The sequence below is a fragment of the Trichomycterus rosablanca genome, chromosome 11 (assembly GCF_030014385.1).
Source record: "Trichomycterus rosablanca isolate fTriRos1 chromosome 11, fTriRos1.hap1, whole genome shotgun sequence".
NCBI lineage: Eukaryota > Metazoa > Chordata > Actinopteri > Siluriformes > Trichomycteridae > Trichomycterus > Trichomycterus rosablanca.
In genome coordinates this window covers 11,946,242-11,971,526 of record NC_085998.1, presented here as the reverse complement: position 1 = coordinate 11,971,526, position 25,285 = coordinate 11,946,242, and the positions used below count along the sequence as shown (strand labels likewise).

Genomic DNA, 25,285 nt, shown 5'->3' with positions numbered 1-25,285 from the left:
CCCTCCTTCTCTCATAGTCAATGTACTGTAGATGATCAGCCAGCTGAAAACACCGCTGAAGATGACTGTATGTATGTTGTGTACAGTACAACGAAATTCTTTTTTAGTGTTGTCAGTAAATAGCTAATGAACAGCTAGTATTAGTTCTCATCGTAGCGATGCAAGATAAGAGTGTATTCAGTATTTACTCTTCCTGCATTCCCACGTTTGCACAAGGCCAGAAAATCTACACGCCATCAAACACCTAGTGACTGCTCACACACCCGGGTACATCTGTACCTGTGGGACACTTTTAACCTTGACAGCAGCTGAGATCACGCTCAATGATTAAACAAAGACCTTTTTGGAGTGTTGTGTGTGTGTGTGTGTGTGTGCATGTGTACACAGTGGTGTCTGATTGATTCCTTTGTTTTTATTGTGTTTATTTTTTTGGAAAAAGCTACATGGGTGTGAAAGAGACTGTCTGAAAAAGTTCATGGCTATGCTGTATTCTCATTCTCATGGCACAGAGAGAGTAAACAGATCCGATTCAACTTCCTGTGGGGCTTATAACGCCCCCTGCTGGAGTGGCACCATGCTCTTCAGACTCTGGAGCTCTGGAGCAGAGATGTTCTGTAGAAAGTCCCAGTTTACTTTGGAGAGGCACTGGTACACTGCTCAACATGACAATACAACCCGTTCTTATTCGCCTATACTTTGGTGGATTTGTGTGCTGATTTCAGTGTTTCTTTACCTCTATACAGGGCTACTAACCCTGTCTTTACACAGCATTGAAGAGCCCGTCCCCTTTTTTAGTCCAATTTTTTCCCACCCTGCAGACTAGTGGCCCATTTTGACTGCTGCAGGCACTGCCGATTATACCTGCTAGGGTTGCCCAGCTGATTGGTAGCAGAGCTGAGATACGACCTCAAAGGATTCACAATTCCAGTGCTGGTGCGCTAGTGGAAAATCCATCCATCGTGCCACCTAAGCGCCAGTCTTTAGGTTTTTTATGGCTTATACTTGGTTAGGACTAACATCACTAGGAACATAGAAAACAGTTTATACTGTAGTGGTAGTGGGCTGTACTGCTCAGTGGTTAGTGCACAGGACTAGTAACTAGAAGGTCACTGGTTCAAGCCCCACATGTGCCAGGTTGCCACTGTTGGGCTTTTGAGCAAGGCCCTAAACCCTCAAGTCGCTTTGGATAAAGGCGTCTGCTAAATGCTGAAAATGTAAATCTAATATGAAATTTATATATAATACAGATGTTCTTGCACCCAAACACAAAGCAATAAACAACTAGCACAACCTGAATTACCTTCAGTGCTACAAGAAATATGAAAACCGCCTGGAAACATAATAAAGACAATCAGACAAGAAAAGGCTGGATTTCTTTATTTTCCACTACTCTGGCCGAATCTTGAATCTTCCATACATCATGCGTAAAATACCTGGCCATTGGGCAGAAATAAAACAAAGCCTATTTAAGAGCCTCGTAAACGCAGCTTCCCTCAGAGGGACGTTTTCAGAGGGACCGTGATCCGTGCAGTGTTAGTAATCCGGATGCGTGTGTGCTTTTGTGTGCTTTGCAGTTCAGTTCGAGGGTGCGGAGAAAGGCAGAATGTCTCCGACGAAGGACGGGAAGTCCCGGCCGCCCCAGCGCCACTCCAGCGGCTGCCTGGTGAACATGAAGATGAGTTCGGTGGATCAGTGTGGGCCCCTGATGGGCGAGCGCATCGACCCCACCATGCCACTGGAGAGCCAGTTGTGAGTGTCTGAGATTTTGGTTCACGATACAATGAAAACAGTATGCAGTGAAGATAGGCCTAGTCTAAGCTATGCTATAAAAGTATTATATTATTTTTATTTATTTCACTTGCTGACAGTTTTTAATCTAAACTAAATGCTAGATAATTAAGCTTCAATAGTATTGAATCATTAAAACTCAGAATTGCTTCCATCAATCACTATTAATGTCCTTCTTACATATTGATTAACCTAAGATAATAAAAGTATCTGGAGATTATAAATTTGGAGTTGCATCCATCAACCACTGTTAATGCCCTTACTGCATATTGATTAATCTAAGATAGTAAAAATATTATGCTATTATCAACCACTGTTAATGTCCCTATTATACACCGATCAGCCATAACATTAAAACCACCTCCTTGTTTCTACACTCACTGTCCATTTTATCAGCTCCACTTACCATACAGAAGCACTTTGTAGTTTTACAATTACTGACTGTAGTCCATCTGTTTCTCTGCATACTTTGTTAGTCCCCTTTCATGCTGTTCTTCAATGGTCAGGACCCCCACAGGACCACTACAAAGTATGTATTATTTGGGTGGTGGATCATTCTCAGCATTGCAGTGACACTGACGTGGTGGTGGTTGTGTTAGTGTGTGTTGTGCTGGTGTGAGTGGATCAGACACAGCAGCGCTGCTGGAGTTTTTAAATATCGTGTCCACTCACTGTCCACTCTATTAGACACTCCTACCTAGTTGGTCCACCTTGTAGATGTAAAGTCAGAGACGATCGCTCATCTATTGCTGCTGTTTGAGTTGGTCATCTTCGAGACCTTCATTAGTGGTCACAGGATGCTGCCCACTGGGCGCTGTTGGCTGGATATTTTTGGTTGGTGGACTATTCTCAGTCCAGCAGTGACAGTGAGGTGTTTAAAAACTCCAGCAGTGCTGCTGTGTCTGATCCACTCATACCAGCACAACACACACTAACACACCACCACCATGTCAGTGTCACTGCAGTGCTGAGAATGATCCACCACCCAAATAATACCTGTAGTGGTCCTGGGAGAGTCCTGGCCATTGAAGAACAGCATAAAAGGGGGCTAACAAATCATGCAGATAAACAGATGGACTACAGTCAGTAACTGTAGAACTACTAAGTGGAGCTGATAAAATGGACAATGTGTAGAAACAAGGAGGTGGTTTTAATGTTATGCCTGATCAGTGTATACAGGTGTACAGTACAACAAAATTATTTTTCTGTATATCCCAGCTTGTTTGGTGGCTGGGGTCAGTGCGCAGGGTTAGCCATTGTATGGCACACCTGGAGCTCAGAGGGTTAAGGGCCTTGATCTAGGGCCCAACAGTGGCTGCATGGCAGAGTTGGGATTCAAGTTCTCAGCCTTTCAATTGACAACCCAAAGCTCTACCAACTAGATTATCACTGTTCTTTAAGACAATAAAAGTACCTGGTGATTATAAATTTGGAGTTGCTACCATCAATCACTGTTAATGTCCTTACTGCATATTGATTAATCCAAGATCATAAAATTTTGTTAACAAGGCAGAGGCTGTGTTTTAATGTAGCTCATTCTTACTACTAAGGCAGTCTTTTATGCCTTACTAGGCTGCTTAGTAATTGAGTGACACTAAACGTGACACAGATGCACACGTCTTTGTCTCTAAAATGAGGTTTCATGTTTTGAAAGGTTTTCATATTTTTCTGCACAGGTTTCTACCAGCTGCATTAAATTCACAGCGTGTGTTTAATCAATATAACAAACAAATCAACAATTATTACTCACAACGTAGCATATCGTTACATGCCTGTTTGGGATTTTGAACAGATCTCTAGAAACCGATGTTTACTAAAGATCTGATTTCTGCAACCTTATAGACAGACAGACAGACAGACAGATCGATCGATCAATCACTTTATTAATCCCAAGGGGAAAGTCAAGTATTGCAACAGCTCATGGTATATAAATAAATAAATAAATAAATAAAAAAAGGCTTAGGTACATCAGAAAATATTATTAAGAGACAGACTTATTAAGTAAGTAAGGCTCAAGGTATGTAAGAAATATTGAGGAAGTATTACAGTACAATGCTGGTAGGTAATAAATATATATATATATATATAACTCTTAGTTACGATGGATGCCTGGCTAGCTCATTGTTTTGAATAAGAAACATTCAGTTTTATTTATATTCATGCAGATATTATAGGAATACTTATTTAATTAGTGCTTGCAGTTGAGATTGGACCCTGAGGACACTTTTATTGTTCCTTAAAGTTGTTCTTGCTGGATTTCAGGCGGATTTCAAAGCCTGATTCTAACAGACAGGAAGAAAGGATCAAACCCAGGCCCTCACACTACACAGGACGCACCACCTGCTGCACCACTCTATTGTTATTAATATTATTATATTATTGAAAAATAATAATAGTGTATAAAAGTCATAAAGCAGGATGAATAATCTGCCAAGTTAAATAACTTTATAGAACCTTATTCACCACAAAGCTGATGCATGTTTACTTTTGTATTTTTATTTTTATTTTTTTTTTCAGAATAATATCACATAATACATATCACTTTTTTTTGCATTTTCTCCTTTTTAATGTTAACATTATGTATTTAATATTTTGAATGGGATTTATGGATTATATGCTATATATTTAATAATAACATAATAGAGACATAATAACATATATTTAATATTATGATTTATTTACTGTAATTTCTTTGTTTCTTGTTGCTTTTTTTTTAAATTAATTTTTATCATTTTTATTATTTATTTATTTATTTATTTATTTATTTTTAGCTGGTATCACGGCGCGATCAGTCGGACAGACGCCGAGTCCTTGCTGAGGCTGTGTAAAGAGGCCAGTTACCTGGTGAGAAACAGCGAGACCAGTAAAAACGACTTTTCACTCTCACTCAAGTAAGTTTCCAGTAATACTACACTTCTCTTTTTCCTCTCTCTAACACTTTCAATGTCATTTCTCTGAACAGCCATGTTGTCTTCTGTTTAATTAAACAGAAATAACGGACTGGTTCATGGCTCTTGTGTTGCCTTATACCTTATATTGGGGCTTTCTCAAAGTTTTTATAGAGATGGATGTGTGGTTGGTTGGATGGATGGATGGATGGATGGATGGATGGATGGATTGATGAAAGGATGGGTGGGTGAAAGGAAGGATGGATGTATGGATAGATGGATGAAAGGATGAAAGGAAGGATGGATGGTTGATGGAAAGAAGGATGGATGAAAGGAAGGAAGGATGGATGGATGGATGGATGGATGGATGAAAGGAAGGATGGATGGATGGATGGATGAAAGGAAGGATGGATGAAAGGAAGGATGGATAAATGGATGAAAGGATGGATTGATGGATGGATGAAAGGATGGATGGATGGATGGATGGATGGTAGGTAGGTAGGTAGGAAGGTAGGTAGGTAGTTCCCAATTTACCAGATTGGGTTTAGAACCCAAGGATGGTGACTGCTACCTTTTACCATGGCTACCTGCCAGTGGATGGTTGCTTTGCACATACAGTATTTCTCATAACTAAATAATATAGCAAAAACAAAGAACATCTCAGGTGGTTCAGCTGTCTATTACAATAGTCCACCAGCTTAAGGTGTTTGAGCTCCTCAGTTCGGATTTTCAGCATCACTACCAGCCTGGTTGTTCAGAAGACACTGTTGATCATGGTTGGGGGGGGGGGGGGGGGGGGGATGATAAGGTTATGCCCATTTCGCTGGTTGCTATTTTCTGAATATTGTTTTCTGAATGGCACCATCTGGAATTCAAATCCGAGAGCTGAAGATCTCAGTGGTGGTGGGTTAGTGCATTATTTTCGCTTTTATCCCTCATTCCTTCAGGAAAACTCCATACATGGTTTGATGCTGTTACATATGCTTTACATGCTATTAATTAAAAAAAATCTATATCCCCTCCTCCTAAATTTATGCCACATCTGCATATAATTCTTTCTATACCCTCCTTTTTTCCCTCTCTCTGTGTGCGTCCAGTTGACCCCTTGCACTGTGGTCCTGTACACTGTGGATGACGACCCCCTGGTTAGTTAAGGCCAGTCTGACATTCGGTGACAGCTCTGTAATCCTGAATCCACCCGGTCACCTTTAACAGAGTCACCTTACATCTACTGACCTGGGGATAAATGAAGGGGGTGAAGAACCAGGGGCAAGTCAAGTGAGAGGGGTGAAGGGAAGCTGCAGCGAGGGCTGTTTTATATGTCAGACTAATGCAATTTCAAATTCTTACTGATGTAAACAAAGGGCAGATTATCAAACAGTGGTGAGGAGTGGGACTTATTTTGTGGCTATGGTTTGTAGCCACAAAGAGTCGCCAGCTTCAATGCATCTATTACACATCTCTGAAACTATACTGAAGCGTTAGAGTACATTCTTTTACTTGATTGGCTGTCGGGTGGTGTGTTGATGATGGTGGTCAAAATATCCCATAGATGTCTAGTTCAGTCTAGTCGTATCCAATTACCTAATTGCATTTTCACCTCCTCCTGACTGGGAAAGCCATGACTAACACACCCATTCTACACGTGTGCACTAGCCGACTGCTTCATTTCACCAACATGAGGCGGGTTCATATGGAGATCCTTATCACACACTTATCCCCTTTATCCCCCGTCTCTGTGCAGGCACCATTGATCAGTCAGCAGATATCGTAATTGCAGCAGTTATGAGGAATTCATCTGGCATACTTACCTTCGAATGAGCCAATCATTGTCCGCATAGGCACCCGGCCTGCCGGTAGCAGAGCTGGGATTCAGACTCGTGAGATAGACTAGTGCTAGTGTGTCTTCCCTCTGTCTTTGCACTGTGGCCCCATACACTGTGTCTTATGTACCGGTGGATGACGACACTTCTTGGTTATAACCAGTCTGACATTTGGTGACAGCTCTGTATCTGTGAACCCATCCGGTCACCTTTAACAGAGTCTCACCCCACCCTCGAACGAGCCAATAATTGTCTGCATTGGTTTCCAGCCTACCCACAGCAGAGCTGAGATTCAGACTAGTGAATTTGAGACATCAGCTCATGGTGTGCTAGTGTGCCTTCCCTCTTTCTTTGCACTGTGGCACCATACACTGTGTTTTATGTATCGATGGATGAAGACCCCCTGGCTAGTGATAACCAGTCTGACTTTTGGTGACAGCTCTGTAATCCTGAACCCATCCGGTCACCTTTAACAGAGTCTCACCCCACCCTCTAACGAGCCAATCGTTAATGTCAGCTCTGGTGTGCTAGTGTGTTTTACTGCTGTGCCACCCGAGCGCCCTCGACTTTCATAATTTTTATACTAAATGAATCATTTGCTAAACGTTTTTTAGGTTCATTTCGGTATAACCACCCTTATTGTACACCAAACCCACCGTGAGTTTCTAAAAATGGATTCTATTTCCAGTCAGGGTTTCAAGGGTGTCTAGTGAGCCCCAGATGCTCATTTGGTTTTCTGGCACACCTGTAGTTGTGTTGGCATTGAGGTGGTTTCCGATTGTAGATTTGGAGACTTGTCCACTTTGAATATAATAATACACCGATAAGGCAAAACATTGTGACCACCTCTACACTCACTGTCCATTTTATCAGCTCCACTTACCATAAAGAAACACCTTGTAGTTCTACAATTACTGTCTGTAGTCCATCTATTTCTCTACATACTTTTTTAGCCTGCTTTCACCCTGTTCTTCAATGGTCAGGACCCCCACAGGACCACCACAGAGTAGGTATTATTTAGGTGGTGAATCATTCTCAGCACTGCAGTGACACTGACATGGTGGTGGTGTGTTAGTGTGTGTTGTGCTGGTAAGAGTGGATCAGACACAGCAGTGCTGCTGGAGTTTTTAAATACCATGTCCACTCACTCTATTAGACACTCCTACCTAGTTGGTCCACTTTGTAGATGTAAAGTCAGAGACGATTGCTCATCTATTGCTACTGTTTGAGTTGGTCATCTTCCTGACCTTCATCAGTGGTCACAGGGCGCTGCCCGCGGGGCGCTGTTGGCTGGATATATTTTTGGTTGGTGGACTATTCTCAGTCAAGTAGTGACAGTGAGGTGTTTAAAAACTCCATCAGCACTGCCGTGTCTGATTCACTCATACCAGCACAACACACACTAACACACCACCACCATGTCAGTGTCACTGCAGTGCTGAGAATGATCCACCACCCAAATAATACCTGCTCTGTAGTGGTCCTGGGAGAGTCCTGACCATTGAAGAACAGCATGAAAAGAAGGCTAACAAAACATGCAGAGAAACAGATGGACTTCTGTCAGTCATTGTAGAACTAAAAAGTGCTCCTATATGGTAAGTGGAGCTGATAAAATGGACAGTGAGTGTAGAAACAAGGAGGTGGCTGATCGGTATATCTTCTAAGAGGGGAAGCTCCTCCACTCTGTGATACCTGCCATATACCCATTTCAGTCAAATATATACTAACTGAATGTTCTAAATACTTACAGCATTGACAATGTATTGTAATACTAAAGGGTGTGGCTCTCCATACACATAGCTGATCCACATATGAACTCGCCTCAGGCAGGTGAAAGGATGCTGTCGGCTATTGCGTTTCGGAGGGGGCGCCTGTCAGTCTCACTCACCTCAATCAGAAGTGGGGATCAGCATCAGTAGAGAGGAAGCGTAATGCAATCGGGTAATTGGATACGACTAGATTGGGGAAAATAAATAAATAAAAGAGCGCATCTAAAAAACACAACTTGACATGGACTATAAACTGAAAAATGAGAATTACCTACCTTTCCTGCCATGAATATAACAACTATGTTAGCACGGTGTAAAACATCTAAATAAATAAAATAAATATCTGAAAGGTCAGACTTTTTCTTACTGCTCTGGTTTTATAAATCTGATTATATTTTTTCCCTTTTTTTCTTTCATTTCTGTGTAACATTAACCTAATGAAGCACAAGATTCAAACGACCTTTTTGTCCACGTCAGTCAAAGGAGCCGATATTTCTGGAGCTAACCGCATTAAAGAAAAAAATGAGGTATAAAGAGCTTAAAAAGTTAACTTGTACGTTTTGTGAAGCGCAGTCTTACGAGTCTGACTGTAATGACCTCCCATCTCCTCTAATGATGATGAAGGCTCAGATAATGACGGCCAGCTAGTGAAGCGAGTCGAGTGGAGGGATGAGTATAAATGAAGCGATTACATAACGGATGATCTGTACAGCCTGGGCGGCTTTGGCGAGGATGCGGATCAGGACCTTACATTGAGACGTATTATATCTACAGAGACCTTCGGGTGTAAATACTTCATATCTGAACCTGCTGAAATATTAATGCCAGTACCGAGCATCAACGTGTGCTGTGCATTTGGATGAGGGGTCTTGGTGTCATTCTCGCATTACTGGTTTATATTCCGGTGGAGCTACAGATGTTTTATTCACGTAGGAGACCTGTGTGAAGCACCTGCTAATCATTTCATCTCAGATGGAGAGATATTGGATCTTTTTATTATTATACAGTTCAATAACTGTAGTATAAATGTTAGGAAGGTAAATGTACCTGCTAGCTTTCAAAGAAAGGCTTTTTGGTTACCAGATATAATAATAATAATAATAATAATGTTATACTTATATAGCGCCTTTCACAAACACAATAGATATGAAGTCTATCTTTCAAAACATTCAAAATGTTTGGTGTCCAGTGTTTGCTTCTTTTGGTCGTGTCTGACAGAGGGAGGATTGGATAGGGCAGTGGTCCTCAACCACCGGGCCGTGGACCGGTACCGGCCCGTGGGTCACTTATTACCGGGCTGCACAGAAAGAATAAATAATTTAAGATTGCTAAAAAAGCTGTTTTCACTACTTGTATTTCGGGTGTTACTGTTTCTTATCACCCCTAGTTGGAAGCAGCGTCTCGTTGCAGCGAAAAATAAGCTCATTTTACATCATTTGTAAACAATATAATTAAATCCTCCCTCCCCCGCCGGTCCGTGAAATTATATCTTATATGAAACCGGTCCGTGGTGCAAAAAAGGTTGGGGACCTGCAACAGTGACTCCTACTGTCTGACAGAGAGAAGTGTGGTCCTCTGACTCTCCTGCTAAGACCCTCTAAAAGAATCTTATCACCAGACACTTAAGTTGATAGCTGCAGTGGTCTTATATGCTAGCCCTTCACTGAGGAGAGTTCTAACTCTGGAGAAAGAATCTCAGCTGTGCTACCAGCGTCACCAGTTTCTCAACTCTGGGCATCTGAATATCACGATCAAAACCACATGCTTTAATACAGACTTGGTTGTTTCTTTGTAGCCAGCTTCCCTCCTATGAAAACACCTCTAGGATTAATTGGAATGGTGACTAAACCAGCTGTCCAATCTAACATCTTCTTTTAATTGAATGGGCACAAATTCCTACAAACACTAAAAATATCTTGTAAGAAGAGTGGAGGCTGCTATATCTGCAAAATAAAAAAACTGGAATGAGATGTCCAACAAGCTCCTAGTCAGGTGTCCACATACATTTGGCTAGGGAGAGTATAATAATTTAATCAAAATCAGTTTTGAAGTGGCTCCAGATCCATTTGGGACCCTGTCCAGAAATTGTTATACTTTTTTTTTTTTTAGCATTGTCCTAATTGGGACATAACCAATTATTTAACACACTCTGACCTCTCCTGGTTGCACAACACCCACTCAGGCCAGGAAGGGACTACAGACTAGCACATACAACAGGACAGTTGTAGTCTAGTGGTTAAGGTACTGGACTAGTAATCAACAGGTTGCTGGTTCAAGCCTCACCACTGCCAGGTTGCTACTGTTGGGCCCTTGAGCAAGGCCCTTAACCCTCAATTGCTTAGACAATATACTGTCACAGTACTGTAAGTCACTTTGGATTATGCCAAAAATGTAAATGTCAACAGACGTAACTGGCAATGTCCAGAGGAAGTGAAGTCAGTTGGAGGTTTCTCCTTATTGTCCCTGAAATATGGAACCTCTGCTGTGTGATGGAGGTGCTGGCATGAGTGGAGGAAAACGTAGGGTATAGCATGACTCTTCGTGTACTCCAGAGAGTACAGCTCTCTGTGAGAATCCAGTGCTAATTGGTGCAAAAATAAGAGCGGCCACAGACTGCTCACATGTCGGGGGAGGGGTGCTAGAGGAATTGTTTTAGGGAATTGGAAATGATCAAATTTGAGGAATGGGGGGAATAAACAAGGAGGTAGGTGCTAGTCTGTAGCTCTTCCTGGCCTGAGTGGGTGTTGTGCAACCAGCAGAGGTTGCCAGAGTGTGCTACACAAAAATTGGTTATATCCAAATTAGGACAATGGCAAAAATGTATCACAATTCCTGGTGTCCCAGATGGATCCAGAGCCACTTAAAAACTGATATTGGTTAAATTATCATCCATACTATGGCCAAATGTATGTGGACACCTGACTATGAGCTTGTTGGACATCTCATTCCAGTTTTTTTTTTTATTAATTTGCAGCTATAGCAGCCTCCACTCTTCTTAAGACTTCCTACAAGATATTTTTTTCTGTTTGTAGGAATTTGTGCCCATTCAATTAAAAGATGTTAGATTGGATGGCTGGTTCAGTCACCATTCTAATTAATCCTAGAGGTGTTTTCAGAAGAGGGAAGATAGCAACAAAGAAAAGACCAAGTCTGTATTAATGCCAGTGGTTTTGATTGTGATATTTAGATGCCCATGTACTTCTGACCATGCCATAGAACACCAGAACATTCGATGGATGGATACTCATAAGCAATCAGTGTTGCTCAAAACAACCAGAAACACGGGAACACCATGTACAGCAAAGACCTTTTATCCAAATCTGGCACCTGAAATGAATCCGATTAAAGGACACATTGTTAATGGTGCCCAAGTACCAGTCTTCTCCAGAATAATTACTGCTGTATCTCCCATCTCAGCAATCCTGATAAATTGCTTTTTCACTTTGTTTGTGCTACTCAGAGGAGATAAGCTGGCACACAGCCTCGCAAAGCCTTTCAGGGAACAGATACAATCAGATATGAATCCTCTACTAGAAAAAATCTCCATAATGATCCATTGTAGGGCTTTTTAGGGATTTCTAGAGCTTCTTCAGGTCCGGGTTGCTCTGTTTGCTGTAATGAAGGGATTTATGGGATGGATCTGTGATGAAGGCTCAGTTTACAGTGGACAGCTAATCGTGGAGTGGACATCCCTTGGAGACCAAGTTCTTTTTTCACCTGTTCCAGCATGAATTTCCACCTGTCTATAGAGCAAAGTCCCTGAGCTCGGTTTCATCAGAAAAAGACAAACACACAACCAAAGAAATCAAATAAAGCAGCACCAGCTTGCCTAGTGTGCAAATTACATTTGACAATGAAACATTTCCTACTTGATTGTCTGGACCTAAACATCACAAGGAAAAAATACTACACAGCAGGAACTATTAAATGTTGTTGAGAAAATCCCACCAAAGGAAATTCTAGACTTTTTATTCCACATAAACATTAAGCATCTTATTTACAATGGACATCAATAGTAAATCAAAGCTATTTCTGGAATTAATTAATAAATTATGACTTTAAATATTTGGTCACCTGACCATGAGCTTGTTGGACATCCCATTTCAACAAATAGTATTAAAATAGAATGACCGGGGCGCCCAGGTAGCGCAGTTGGATATTCCGCTAGCACACCAGCGCCAAACTCCTTTGTTCGAAACTCGGCGTTGCCACCAGTCCGCTGGGCATAATTGGCAGTGCCTGTAGGGAGGGATTAGCGGACTATGTGGGTGGGGTCTTCAAACGCTGTGTAAGGACCCTGATTGGTGGATAGAGGTGCCTGTGCAGGGTTACGCTAAGGGTTGCGAGTGGGTCGGAGGAGGCGTGAGCAGCAATATACCCACCTCAACTGCAAAAAATCAGGGATCCCCAGCAGCAGAAGACAAATTGACTACACTACAATTGGGAGAAAAATGGGAGAAAAACTAGAATGAACAATGTTTTATTTCACTTATAACAACAGCTGCTCTTCTGAGAAGGCTTCTATATGTGGGAATTTGTGCCCATTCAGTCAGAATTCAGCATGTGTATGGCTGTTCAATGATCTTGGTCAGGAAAGCCACAATTGATGTTCCAGTTCATTCCAAATCTGATCAATGCGACTCTGTGCAGGACACTGGATTGTCGTTAAACCAAGCTTTTCTAATTTATCAAACCTGTTAGCATTGTTGTGTCTGAAACGCATGAATTCAGTAATTAGAAGGGGTGTCCCAATACTTTTGCCCAAATAGTCGATATGGCATGATTGTAGCCATATATGCTGATATGGAAATATAAACAAATATACTACTGAGCTCAATTCCTTTGGAGCACCTTTGGAATGGAATAAAATGTCAGCTGCAAGTCAGACCTTCTTATACAAGATTAGTGTCCTTTTGACTGAATGGTCACAAATTCCCACAGACACCCACACCCAAGGAGGATGAGTCCCTGCTGAGTCTGGTTCCTCTCAAGGTTTCTTTTGGTAATTTTAAGGAAGGGGTTCCGTGCCACTGTCACCCTCAGCTTGCTCAACGAAGGTTTTTGGTTTGTCGGTCCTGGATTCTGTAAAGTTGCGTTAGACAATGTCTGTTGTAAAAAACACTACACAAATAAATTTGACTTGACTAGCCTAGTGGTTAAGGGACTACACTAGTAAGCAGAAGGTTGCTGGTTCAAACCCCACCACTGCCAAGCGGTGCCAAAGCGTCTGCTAAATGCCAAAAATGTAAATGTAAATTATAGGTGCCAAATGGTGGGCAACGCTTTATTAATGCCCTTGATTTTAAATGAGATGTTCAACAAGCTCATGATCTTGAACTTTCTAGTTCACTTGGACTTTTGAATCCTTCCGGAAATGTCTCATGGCCAAATGCGAGGAATCTGAATCAGTGTTTCTATGGATGTCATTTCTGCCAAAGGCATTTCTCCTCACAGCATGTAGGTAATTAATGCCTGCTATATTTAACATGGCACACGCTGCATGCAGTCATTCTTTATCCTCAGTAATGCTCATCCTGTTGATCTCTCCAGTCATTTATACTCGTCACCCTGAACACCTTTGAGACTTTGGAGCTTGGTTTGCAAATGCAATTAGAAGATAAGTGGAGGCTGCACTGACCTCCCATCCCCATTCCTGCTGCATGTGAGGACGTAGCGCTGCTGTCGGATTCTGTGGAAACGCCTATGTGCATAAATTCAGTACTGGACATTAATAAGCTGGAGGCTGAAAGCTGGGACCTGGTGGGCAGAGGCTTAAATTTCTTTATTCATCAGCTCACGGCTTTGTGCGGATGTGTGTATCATTTCTCTTTCCTCCTATGCTAAGACGTGTACACTGATGAATAGACTCCTGAGGACTTTTTCTTCCTCCTGTGCTATCTCAGTGATCAAACACTGGTGTCATGAACACCTCGCTCGCAGCGTTAGTGCTAAATGACTTTCCTTCAGCAACATTTTTCATTCACTTAAACCTGAGAAGGCAAAGAGACCACACAACACTGTGATTATGGTTGGTCTGTCTGCCATAAAGAACTACACTATATGACCCAAAAGTACGTGGCATTTAGCAGACGCCTTTATCCAAAGCAACTTACAGTACTGTGACAGTATACAGTCTAAGCAATTGAGAGTTAAGAGCAATTCAAGGGCCCAACAGCAGTGACCACTAGGCTACACCATCCCAACGACACCTGACAATGAGCTTGTTGGGACAGATCATAAGTGTTAATGTGGAGTAACCCTCCTCCAATTTTGCATAGCCACTTAGTTTTTCCCCTGCTGGGGACCTCAATCACGTCCAAGGGGGGTATATTTTCCTGACACACACAGACCACCAACCCCTTCTTATTCACCTATTCTTTGGAGCAAGTTTTTTTTTTTCAAGCTACCCTTATTTTTTCCATGATTTATATTAATAGTGACCCAGGCAACACAAATAGTGGCAATCTGGTCCCACTGTGGTTTACAACATGTAACGTAAAGCCTCCACATGGGGCCATACGTGGACAAGTTAATTTAGTGTTTATTTAATTACTATTATTTTTCTCTGCTACCCATGTTTTTGATAAACCTTGCTTTGGAGGATTCGCACGTGAGGCCAGTCTCGCACACGGAGAGTCACGCGCTGATCTCCACGTTCCTCCACTTCTGTACAGATGCCTCGGGCTACTAACCAGGGTCTTTACACAACGTCAATGACCCCACCCCCTTTTTTAGTCCGATTTTTCCCAACCAGCAGACTAGTGGCCAATTTTGTCTGCTGCAGGAACACAGGAAGACAGGTAGCGGAGCTGTGATTCTAACTTAAGGAGTTCAGAATCCCAGTGCTGGTGCACTACCTGGGTGACTTAACCCCCATCATTGTTACTTTAACAGTCTTCACTCTTTTTCTAAGGCTCTAAGATTTTGGACTTTTTCTTGGATTTCGTGATCATTTAGTCTAAGGAGCATTTTTGAGAGCAGGAACTCATGTGCTATACAAATGTGAAGCTTGCAAGTAGACAGTCCGACTGTGTTCAGTAGTATTGAGGTCAGGGCTCTTTGCAGGCTGCCAGAGTTCCTCCACACCAAACGTGTCCACCCACATCTTTAAGGTTAGATGTGTTGTGTGTTTTGCAATGACATTCTGCCTTTCACAGTTGTAAAGCAGTCTGGCCTCTCTGACTTTTTTCATCAACAAGGTGTTTCTGCCGGGTGAATCAGATGTTTTTATTTTTGTGCACCATTCTGCATAAACTCTAGATTAGCAATTTCTAACATCCGTACATCCAGATAGTCCAGCATCACCATCAATGCCACAAAGTCACTCAGATCATATTTTAACTGAAGCTCCTAAACCCCTGTCCATATGATTTTATGCATTCTATTTCTGACTCATGGTTTGCTGATTACATAAACGATCAGGTAGACAGGTGTTCCTAATAAAGTGACTGACGAGTGTATATTCTGATAATGCAATAAACACAGTCCTAAACCAGGGACTTTCAGATACGTTTAGTTCCTTGTAACAGAACCCCAGATTTAAATGGTTAAGGAACTCATCTTATGTTCTTAGAGATCAAATTACTGAAAAAGACTTCAGAGCGATAGCAGCCACGTTATACAGCCCTGTCAGTACAACTGGTTTGGTAATCTGCACATGGAAAGTTTAATGTTTAATGGGATAATGGGATAAACTGCCTAAATCTAGGTGTGCCGAGCTTGTACAGATGTATTTACGAAGACTTTGCTGCCATAAGGGCTTCAGCAAAGTGTTGAATAAAGGGTCTGCATACTTTTGTAGATAAGAGATTTAATTTCTTGTTTTTTTTTTGTTTGTTTGTTTTTAATGCATTTTGTCCTCTTTCCCCCCCCTTTAGCGCGTCCAATTGCCCGATTGCATCATGCTTCCTCTCCACCTATGCCGATCCCTGCTCTGACCGAGGAGATCAAAGCTAACCCACGCCCCCTCCGACACATGGGCAGCAAGCCACATGCATCTTATCACCCACACATTGACGAGTGTTGTGCCACCTAGTGTTGTGTACGGAGAGACACACCCTAAGAGCACTCTTTCCTCATCTCTGTGTAGGCGCCTCTAATCAGCCAGCAGAGGTCGTAATTGCATCAGTCTGACAGAGAGAGACCCGATCTGGCTTAGTCCCGCCCATCTGAACCAGGCCAATCGTTGTTCATGTGACCGCTTAGCCTCAGCCGGCAAGGCAGAGCTGAGATTCGATGCGATGTATTTGAGATCCAAGCTCTGGTTGCAGCATGTGTTTTTACCGCTGCGCCACCTGAGCTGCCAATTTCTTGTTTTTTATTTACCCCATTTTTTTTTTTTTTATCGTGGCCAATTAAATGTTGATTGATGGGTACAAATGGCTGTTATATCCATTCAAAATCAAATCCACCACACATTAAAGTGTGCACAAAGTCAAGGGGTCTTAATACTTTCTTTGTCCACTGTATTTCTAATACGTTGATTTTATTTGTGTGAAAACAAACCTGTTTTTATCACACCTTCCCCCAAATAATGCCACATTTGTTCCCAGACACAGACTCAAATTCCCCTCTTGCCCTAACCAATGTACTCATTAAACTAGATCTACGTTTTTATCTTCCACCTTACGCGACCTGTCTGCAAATGAACTGCAATTCTTCAAACCAGATCTAATCAGCAGCTTTATTTATTTATTTATTTCACACTAACTCCCCTTCCCCTCCCTTTTTTTGCTCATCCTCTCTTTCTTTGTCTCTATTTTATTCAGGAGCAGTCAAGGTTTTATGCACATGAAGCTGTCAAGAACCAAAGACAATAAGTACATCCTGGGTCAGAACAGCTGTCTGTTCGACAGCGTACCGGAGATCATCCACTTCTACTCCAGCCGCAAGCTGCCGATCAAAGGAGCCGAACACATGTCCCTCCTCTACCCTGTGGCCATCCGGACACTGTAGCCCAGTGCTAACGCTTCGACCTTGAGTTACCTTGAATTTAAATGCTGTATGATGGCCAAGGAACTTCGATGACTTGTTACAGATGGATCCAGCATCTCTTTTGTCTTTATTTACAGCAAAACACTGGTGGATTGTGTTGGATATGTTTCTGTTAAGCCTTCATAGATGAACTTGTTCACAGATGTAAACAGAGATACTGGAACAGTTTACAGCAAACTGGAATCTTTAGAAACAAAAATGTCACCACTATCCCTGTGATGACTGAAAGTCTCACTTTTTTAGCCTATAGCAGGTCAGATCAGCTCAGTAAAACATACAGACAACAGACCACTGAATTGACTTAAATGTTAATAATAAGGTTTGATTTTTTTTCCAAGACTTTATGTGCAGCCGATTGCTCTTTTCGGACATTGTTTTTCCACATGGACCTATAACCCTTAGCTTTGACCTGCACCCACATCTTAGCCTTGTTGATTGTCCTAGCGTCTTTCATGCTGTAATAAAATGTCATGCAAACAATGTGGACATTTCTGAACTCCAGGATGGTCTATGAACTGCTGTTTTGTAATACTGTTAATCTGTTTGTGATGCTAGTCGACCTTCCGAATCACATTTCTTGTCACTGCTCGAGGTCTACTGAACTGCAGATATCTCTGATGTCAATGAATACGCCAGTCACAGCTTAAATACATCGTGTATGTTTCCTCAGTGTAAAGAATGCTGCATTTAAATGGAAATGTGAAACATGAAAACATGAAATTCAAGTCATGAATCACTGTAAAACGGAACTAAGCCTGGTGAACGCCAAGCCCAGACCAGCAAACATGTCTGCGCTGAACTTGTGTGCGCCATCTATAAGCTGGACCTTGTTAAATAAATTGCCCCCTCATGGACAGACCTGACTTAGAGCTAACTGACTCTGGGCTGCCTGGTGATAACTTGCAAACTGCTCAAACATCATGTGGACTGCCCATACTTGGCCCTTATAGGCTTTTTATGAGTTTTTGCTATGTCTACACTGCCCATAGTCTCTGTTTGTGTGGCTCAGAGCCTGTTTATGAGCTTAACAGCTACCAACTTTAACAGCCAGAGCTTTTATGTGGGCTAGGTATTAATAAGTATTTTTGGAGAGTGGAAATGAGACAGAACCATGGACAATATGTACATCTAATGTTTACTAAAAGGCTCTGTAGGGCTAAAGTTAAAATACCTAATGCTTTAACAACTAGAGCTCAATACCTAATGCTTTAACAACTAGAGCTCAATACCTAATGCTTTAACAACTAGAGCTTTTATATGAGCAAGGTATTAAGACATATTTTGGAGAGTAAAAATAAGACAGTATCATGGCGAATATGTACATTTTCATCAGACGTGCTATCTAAAGCTATCTAATGCTAACTAAAAGGCACTGTGGAGCTAAAGTTAAAATACCTAATGCTTTAACAGCTAGAGCTTTTACATGGGCAAGGTATTAATAAGTATTTTGAAGAATTGAAATGAGACAGAACCATGGACAATATGTACATTTTCATCAGATGTACTATTTAAAGCTATCTAATGCTAACTAAAAGGCTCTATAGGACTAAAGTTAAAATACCTAATGCTTTAACAGCTAGAGCTTTTATATGAGCAAGGCATATTTTGAAGAGTGGAAATGAGACAGTATCATGGCGAATATGGACATTTTCCTCAGATGTGCTATCTAAAGCTATGTAATGCTAACTAAAAGGCTCTGTGGAGCTAAAGTGAAATACCTCATGCTTTAACAGCTAGAGCGTTTATATGGGCAAGGTATTAATAAGTATTTTGAAGAGTGGAAATGAGACAGAACCATGGAAAATATGGACATTTTCATCAGATGTGCTATCTAATGCTAACTAAAAGGCTCTGTGGTACTAAAGTTTAAAGACCTAATGCTAACAAGTTAGCAAGTCCTCTGATCTTTTGAGCAGACTTGGAAATAAGTAAAAGCTATCACAAATATCAAGATTTTCCCTAGATGTGTTATGAACGATTGGGAAAGACTTCATCTGAGTAAAACCGTTAGCTACAGTCATTAGCAATAACAATGCTAAAACATAGCTCTGTTTGAATGCAGCATTAGCAACAGGATGGTAGTTAATGTGAACATGGTTACAGTTATGGTTTGTTCTGAAATGATTCTCCTAATAGCAAAATCTGGTTAAATTTGGAAGACAGAAATACAATTAATAACAATTCATTCTAAGCGACAAACATGCTAAACTGTCTTTGTTAGCTCCAGTATTTAGTAGGACTGATGAAGATGATGCTGCACGCCAACATGGGTCATAAGGACCCGGGTTTGACCCTGGCCTCGAGTTTGGTATGCTCTCTCAGTGTCCATGAGGGTTTCTTTTGGGTACTCTGGTTGCCTTTACCTTTTAAAACATACAAATGTGAACTGGCAATTCAATATGTGTGTTACTAGTGGATCAGTACCCGGTTACTCTTTGTTCCCAGTGTTCCCAGGTGGCACTGGACCCACTGTGTCCACGACCAGAATAAGACAGTTAAAGAAATGAATAAATGATGAGAAATTCATTCCTGGTGTGATAATATACTACATATCTGACCCCCAGTGAAATAAAAATAAATAATAATAGTAAAAGAGACTGAATTTCTTTTGTGGCTCAGTGAAGTGTGGGAAAAAAACAACACTTTGGCAATTTTATAGAAATGAGCCACTTTACATTCACCCCCCCCCAATTCAACTGAAAGCTCTTGACGAGGGAGAATAAAATACGTCTGCATTGTCTACCTCAGAAAATCGATTTAATTCCACCCATCAGCCAATCAATAAGGTACAATAAGATTGCAGATATCGATCCAGCTTCCTCTTCCTCTCGTCACTTTCCACTAAATTGTACCTTAGGTTTAGGAACAGTTTTTTTCTCAGAAACTCAATCAAAAGTTGTGTGCTTGTGCTCTCCGGAGAGGTTCTGCGAGCGTCATTTGTATGTAAAACATCACTCTGTACTAATGTGATGCCTCTGACATCAGTCCGGTCCATGCCTTATGCTGTAAATGCATGATGAAACGAGTCAGTCCGGTATTTCAGACTGATTTCATTTTCCAAAAAAAAATCTGCTTTTCATGAATGTTCTGTGACTGTAATTTATTATGGATGGAGTGATGAATAATAATTATATCTGTGCTTCACTCCCTCCCGGATAAGGGAACTAAGATCTTTATGTTTGCTTTGTTTACTTCTTGGTGTGTATGTATGAGTGTGCCTATGTTTTAAAAAAAAAAAAAAATCTAAAAGGCATTTATGTGGTGCTTGTGTGTGCCAGTAATGCTGTTGGAAACAAAACATCTCTAGTTAGTGGTTGTTGTTTTTTTCCATCTTTTGTGATTTTCTGTTACAGATTTTTGGTTACACTTCATTTAAGGACACTGTTTGTATGTCTATGGGATGTCTACAGAACACCATGACAACCGCTATAAACCTTAAATAAAGATATATAAGGGTTATTCCAACAACTCTGTCCTAAAACTTATTGTCATGATTTTATTATGAAGTTGCTCAGTCTAATGGAATAAAATGTTTACATAAGCTTGTCATGACACTTTCCTGGACGAATTTCCTTATAAGAAAATGCTTTGCAGCTCAGTAAACTGCTGGCATGTCTGCGTTCATGCTGCAAGATTAATAGCTCATTTCAGATTTTTTTGATCACATTAGATAAGTTTCAATTAGGGCTGGCTTCGATCCAATACTCTGTATTGGTATCGGTCCGATATTGGCCCAAATCACTGGATCGGAAATCGGTAGAAAAAAAACGTGTAATCCGATACTGTTGCTTAATGTAAATAACACTTGATGTAAATAAGGCCATTGTTTGTGTGTAAAGCAAATAACATGAAGGTACGTTCCAACAGAGCGCCGTTTATTGCCACTCACTCGGCAACTGCCTTAACAAGGTGCATCTTGATGACATCATTAATCATTAACACTGATCTACAACTCATCTGCAACAGCCATTCAGAAATTAAAACACACTGATCTACTTAAACTTTTAGCATTTAAAAAAATAATCTACTACTGCCACATCTAAAAACAATAAAAATCACTTTATAAATGATAAATCGCTCACCTGAGATAAAGAAAACCTATCTTGTCCTGGCTTGGAGATATCTCACATCCTCAATGATGATTCCATTAGTGTTATTAAATAAAACAAACTACACCGTTTCCCGTTTAGCCACAGCTGTCCTCTTCAAAATCCAGCAGGGTTTTGTAATAAGCGTGCTTTGGTTTTTAATGATCTAAAAACATGACAGAACTTTAACGGAAAATCTCAACTCTGTGTCAATTCTAATTGGTCCATCGCGTCCCAAACAACTGCTCGAATGTAAGTGAAACCAAAAATGCTGCTAAATGTTCTGTGTGTAAAAGTTAAAATAAAAACAGAGGTTTGGATAAGTGTGATGTAGGTTCTGTATTTATTCCTTTAGAATATTTGTTTCACAGTCTGAGCATTGTTATTTAGATAGCTAGTTTAACCATGGTGCATTGAGATGTATTATTACTGCTTAGTTGTTTGAGAGGAGAAATAACGGTACTGGATTGGTTTCGGTATCAGCAGATACTCAATTTGCAGTGTCTGTATCGGACATAAAAAAGTGGTATTGAGCCAGCCCTAGTTTCAATTATCATTTTAATGTACAGTGTACCACAAAAGTGAGTACACCCCTCACATTTCTGCAAATATTTTATTATATCTTTTCATGGGACAACACTATAGAAATAAAACTTGGATATAACTTAGAGTAGTCAGTGTACAGCTTGTATAGCAGTGTAGATTTACTGTCTTCTGAAAATAACTCAACACACAGCCATTAATGTCTAAATAGCTGGCAACATAAGTGAGTACACCCCACAGTGAACATGTCCAAATTGTGCCCAAAGTGTCAATATTTTGTGTGACCACCATTATTATCCAGCACTGCCTTAACCCTCCTGGGCATGGAATTCACCAGAGCTGCACAGGTTGCTACTGGAATCCTCTTCCACTCCTCCATGATGACATCACGGAGCTGGTGGATGTTAAACACCTTGAACTCCTCCACCTTCCACTTGAGGATGCGCCACAGGTGCTCAATTGGGTTTAGTCCATCACCTTTACCTTCAGCTTCCTCAGCAAGGCAGTTGTCATCTTGGAGGTTGTGTTTGGGGTCGTTATCCTGTTGGAAAACAGTTTTCGAAGGGAGGGGATCATGCTCTGTTTCAGAATGTCACAGTACATGTTGGAATTCATGTTTCCCTCAATGAACTGCAGCTCCCCAGTGCCAGCAACACTCATGCAGCCCAAGACCATGATGCTACCACCACCATGCTTGACTGTAGGCAAGATACAGTTGTCTTGGTACTTCTCACCAGGGCGCCGCCACACATGCTGGACACCATCTGAGCCAAACAAGTTTATCTTGGTCTCGTCAGACCACAGGGCATTCCAGTAATCCATGTTCTTGGACTGCTTGTTTTCAGCAAACTGTTTGCTGGCTTTCTTGTGCGTCAGCTTCCTTCTGGGATGACGACCATGCAGACCGAGTTGATGCAGTGTGCGGCGTATGGTCTGAGCACTGACAGGCTGACCTCCCACGTCTTCAACCTCTGCAGCAATGCTGGCAGCACTCATGTGTCTATTTTTTAAAGCCAACCTCTGGATATGACGCCGAACACGTGGACTCAACTTCTTTGGTCGACCCTGGTGAAGCCTGTTCCGAGTGGAACCTGTCCTGGAAAACCGCTGTATGACCTTGGCCACCATGCTGTAGCTCAGTTTCAGGGTGTTAGCAATCTTCTTATAGCCCAGGCCATCTTTGTGGAGAGCAACAATTCTATTTCTCACATCCTCAGAGAGTTCTTTGCCATGAGGTGCCATGTTGAATATCCAGTGGCCAGTATGAGAGAATTGTACCCAAAACACCAAATTCAACAGCCCTGCTCCCCATTTACACCTGGGACCTTGACACATGACACCAGGGAGGGACAACGACACATTTGGGCACAATTTGGACATGTTCACTGTGGGGTGTACTCACTTATGTTGCCAGCTATTTACACATTAATGGCTGTGTGTTGAGTTATTTTCAGAAGACAGTAAATCTACACTGCTATACAAGCTGTACACTGACTACTCTAAATTATATCCAAGTTTCATGTCTATAGTGTTGTCCCATGAAAAGATATAATGAAATATTTGCAGAAATGTGAGGGGTGTGCTCACTTTTGTGATACACTGTAGTCTGAAAAGGTCACATGTCCTTGTAGTGCTGTTGTTTAAATCCTCCCTGTTCCAGTTATCATACCTGAAGGATACGATACATATTCAATTTTTTAAGTAATCATCATCTACTAATGGTCACTCGATATAAAGCTTAAATTATATTTCCTAAACATTGGTTGCCACTGATGTAGCAAAACAGCTTTTTCTGGATTTTTTCCACTTTATCTTTAAATGTCGTCATTTCCAGTTTTCGATTGAGACACCTCTGCTGTTTGCACAACCCTTAAGTGATCTGTCCAGTCTGTGGCTGCTTCTAACCACAGTACTGTAAGTCGCTGTAAGTCTGCTAAATGCCGTAAATGTAAAATATTCTGTTTTCTGTTCACTAAATTTAGGACGCCCCTTCTGATTTTTAGTATGGCTCATGAATAAACCAATAGTTCACGTTACAGATGTAAGCAGCTACCGTGTCTGTGTGGCAATTCATCTACCATTATCTCACTTAGAAGTACACTATAGGGGCAAAAGTATCATGACACTCCTTCTAATTATTCAATTCATGCATTTTAGCCAGCAATTCCCAGATGGAGCAGTTTGGGTCCTTTCTGTGTGGAGTTTACATGTTCTCCCCGTGCCTGTGTGGGTTTCCTCCAGGTGCTCTGGTTTCCTCCCACAGTCCAAAGACATGCAAGGGAGGTGAATTGGAGACACTAAATTGTCCATGACTGTGTTCGATATAACCTTGTGAACTGATGAATCTTGTGTAATGAGTAACTACCGTTCCTGTCATGAATGTGACCAAAAGTGTAAAACATGACGTTAAAATCCTAATAAACAAACAAACATGTTCTCCCCTTGCCTGTGTGGGTGTCTTCTGGGAGCTCCTGTTTTCTTCCACAATTCAAAAACATGCAGTCAGGTTAATTGGAGCTACTAAAAAGTCCCCCTAGCTACGAGTGTGTTTGCCCTGTGATGAACTTCTTACCAACTGGAAGTGTTCCCACACAGAGCCCTATCGCCTACAAAGAGTGCCCGGACCAGTTTCGCAGATCATATATTGCAGAGGATGCGAAATGGGGGAAGAGATTCCGTCTGACCTTCCCTCCCTCAAACACAACCAATTGTGCTTGTGGATGTCCCACCAGGTCATTGGTGCTGCCTGTTTAAATACTTGTGGTGTGCTAGCGAGTCAGACAGCTGCACCCCAGAAAACAATGTAGGAATACATTCTTGGGTTAGGGTACCAATCCAGTCTAGTCCAGATTCACTCACACACATCTAGGGGCATTTTGGTTCAGTCAATCCACCTTCCTCATAGAAGGTAACCAGAGACAAGAATCAAAGGCTCTAAGGTCTCGTGCTGCTGTGTGGTGCTCACTCTACCTGCTGCACTAAACGCTGCCTACATTAGATGGAAATCTAATTTAATCTTAAAGGCTCTGTGATTGATTTTTTTAATACAAAATAACTCAAGCATGAACTCCAGTCGGGTGGTTTAAACTGAGGTCTTAATTCTGCCAATGAACTTGACATGAGACTTGGGTGCCACATTTAAATGTGACCCAGAATAGAACCTTGGATTACATCTGCCCACACTTAATTTAAGTGCTGCCAAACTAGCCCGGTTATATTTACAGCATTTAGCAGGAGGCATTTAGAAAAAAATTAATAAACGAATGATGGTCTGCTGAGCATGTAAACAGACACAGCTGTGTTGTGTGTAGGGATTAGAAAGTCAGGTAAGTCTGAATGCAGTTGAATGAACAGAAAGATGAGATGATAGGACGAGTGGAGATGCAAGGGCA

The 25,285-nt window shown here is 41.4% G+C and overlaps 1 protein-coding gene across 1 annotated transcript in view; it reads left to right on the top strand.

Annotated features, from left to right (window-relative positions):
* The window catches only part of zgc:158464 (uncharacterized protein LOC791139 homolog), a 203,605-nt gene extending 182,875 nt beyond the window's left edge, over positions 1–20,730 (top strand). The window contains exons 4-6 of the mRNA XM_063005154.1: positions 1,575–1,749; positions 4,560–4,679; positions 17,037–20,730. Of these exons, the coding sequence (XP_062861224.1) occupies positions 1,575–1,749; positions 4,560–4,679; positions 17,037–17,223 (482 nt within the window). The 3' untranslated portion in view covers positions 17,224–20,730. The remainder of the gene's footprint in view (positions 1–1,574; positions 1,750–4,559; positions 4,680–17,036) is intronic.
* Positions 20,731–25,285: the final 4,555 nt, after the last annotated feature.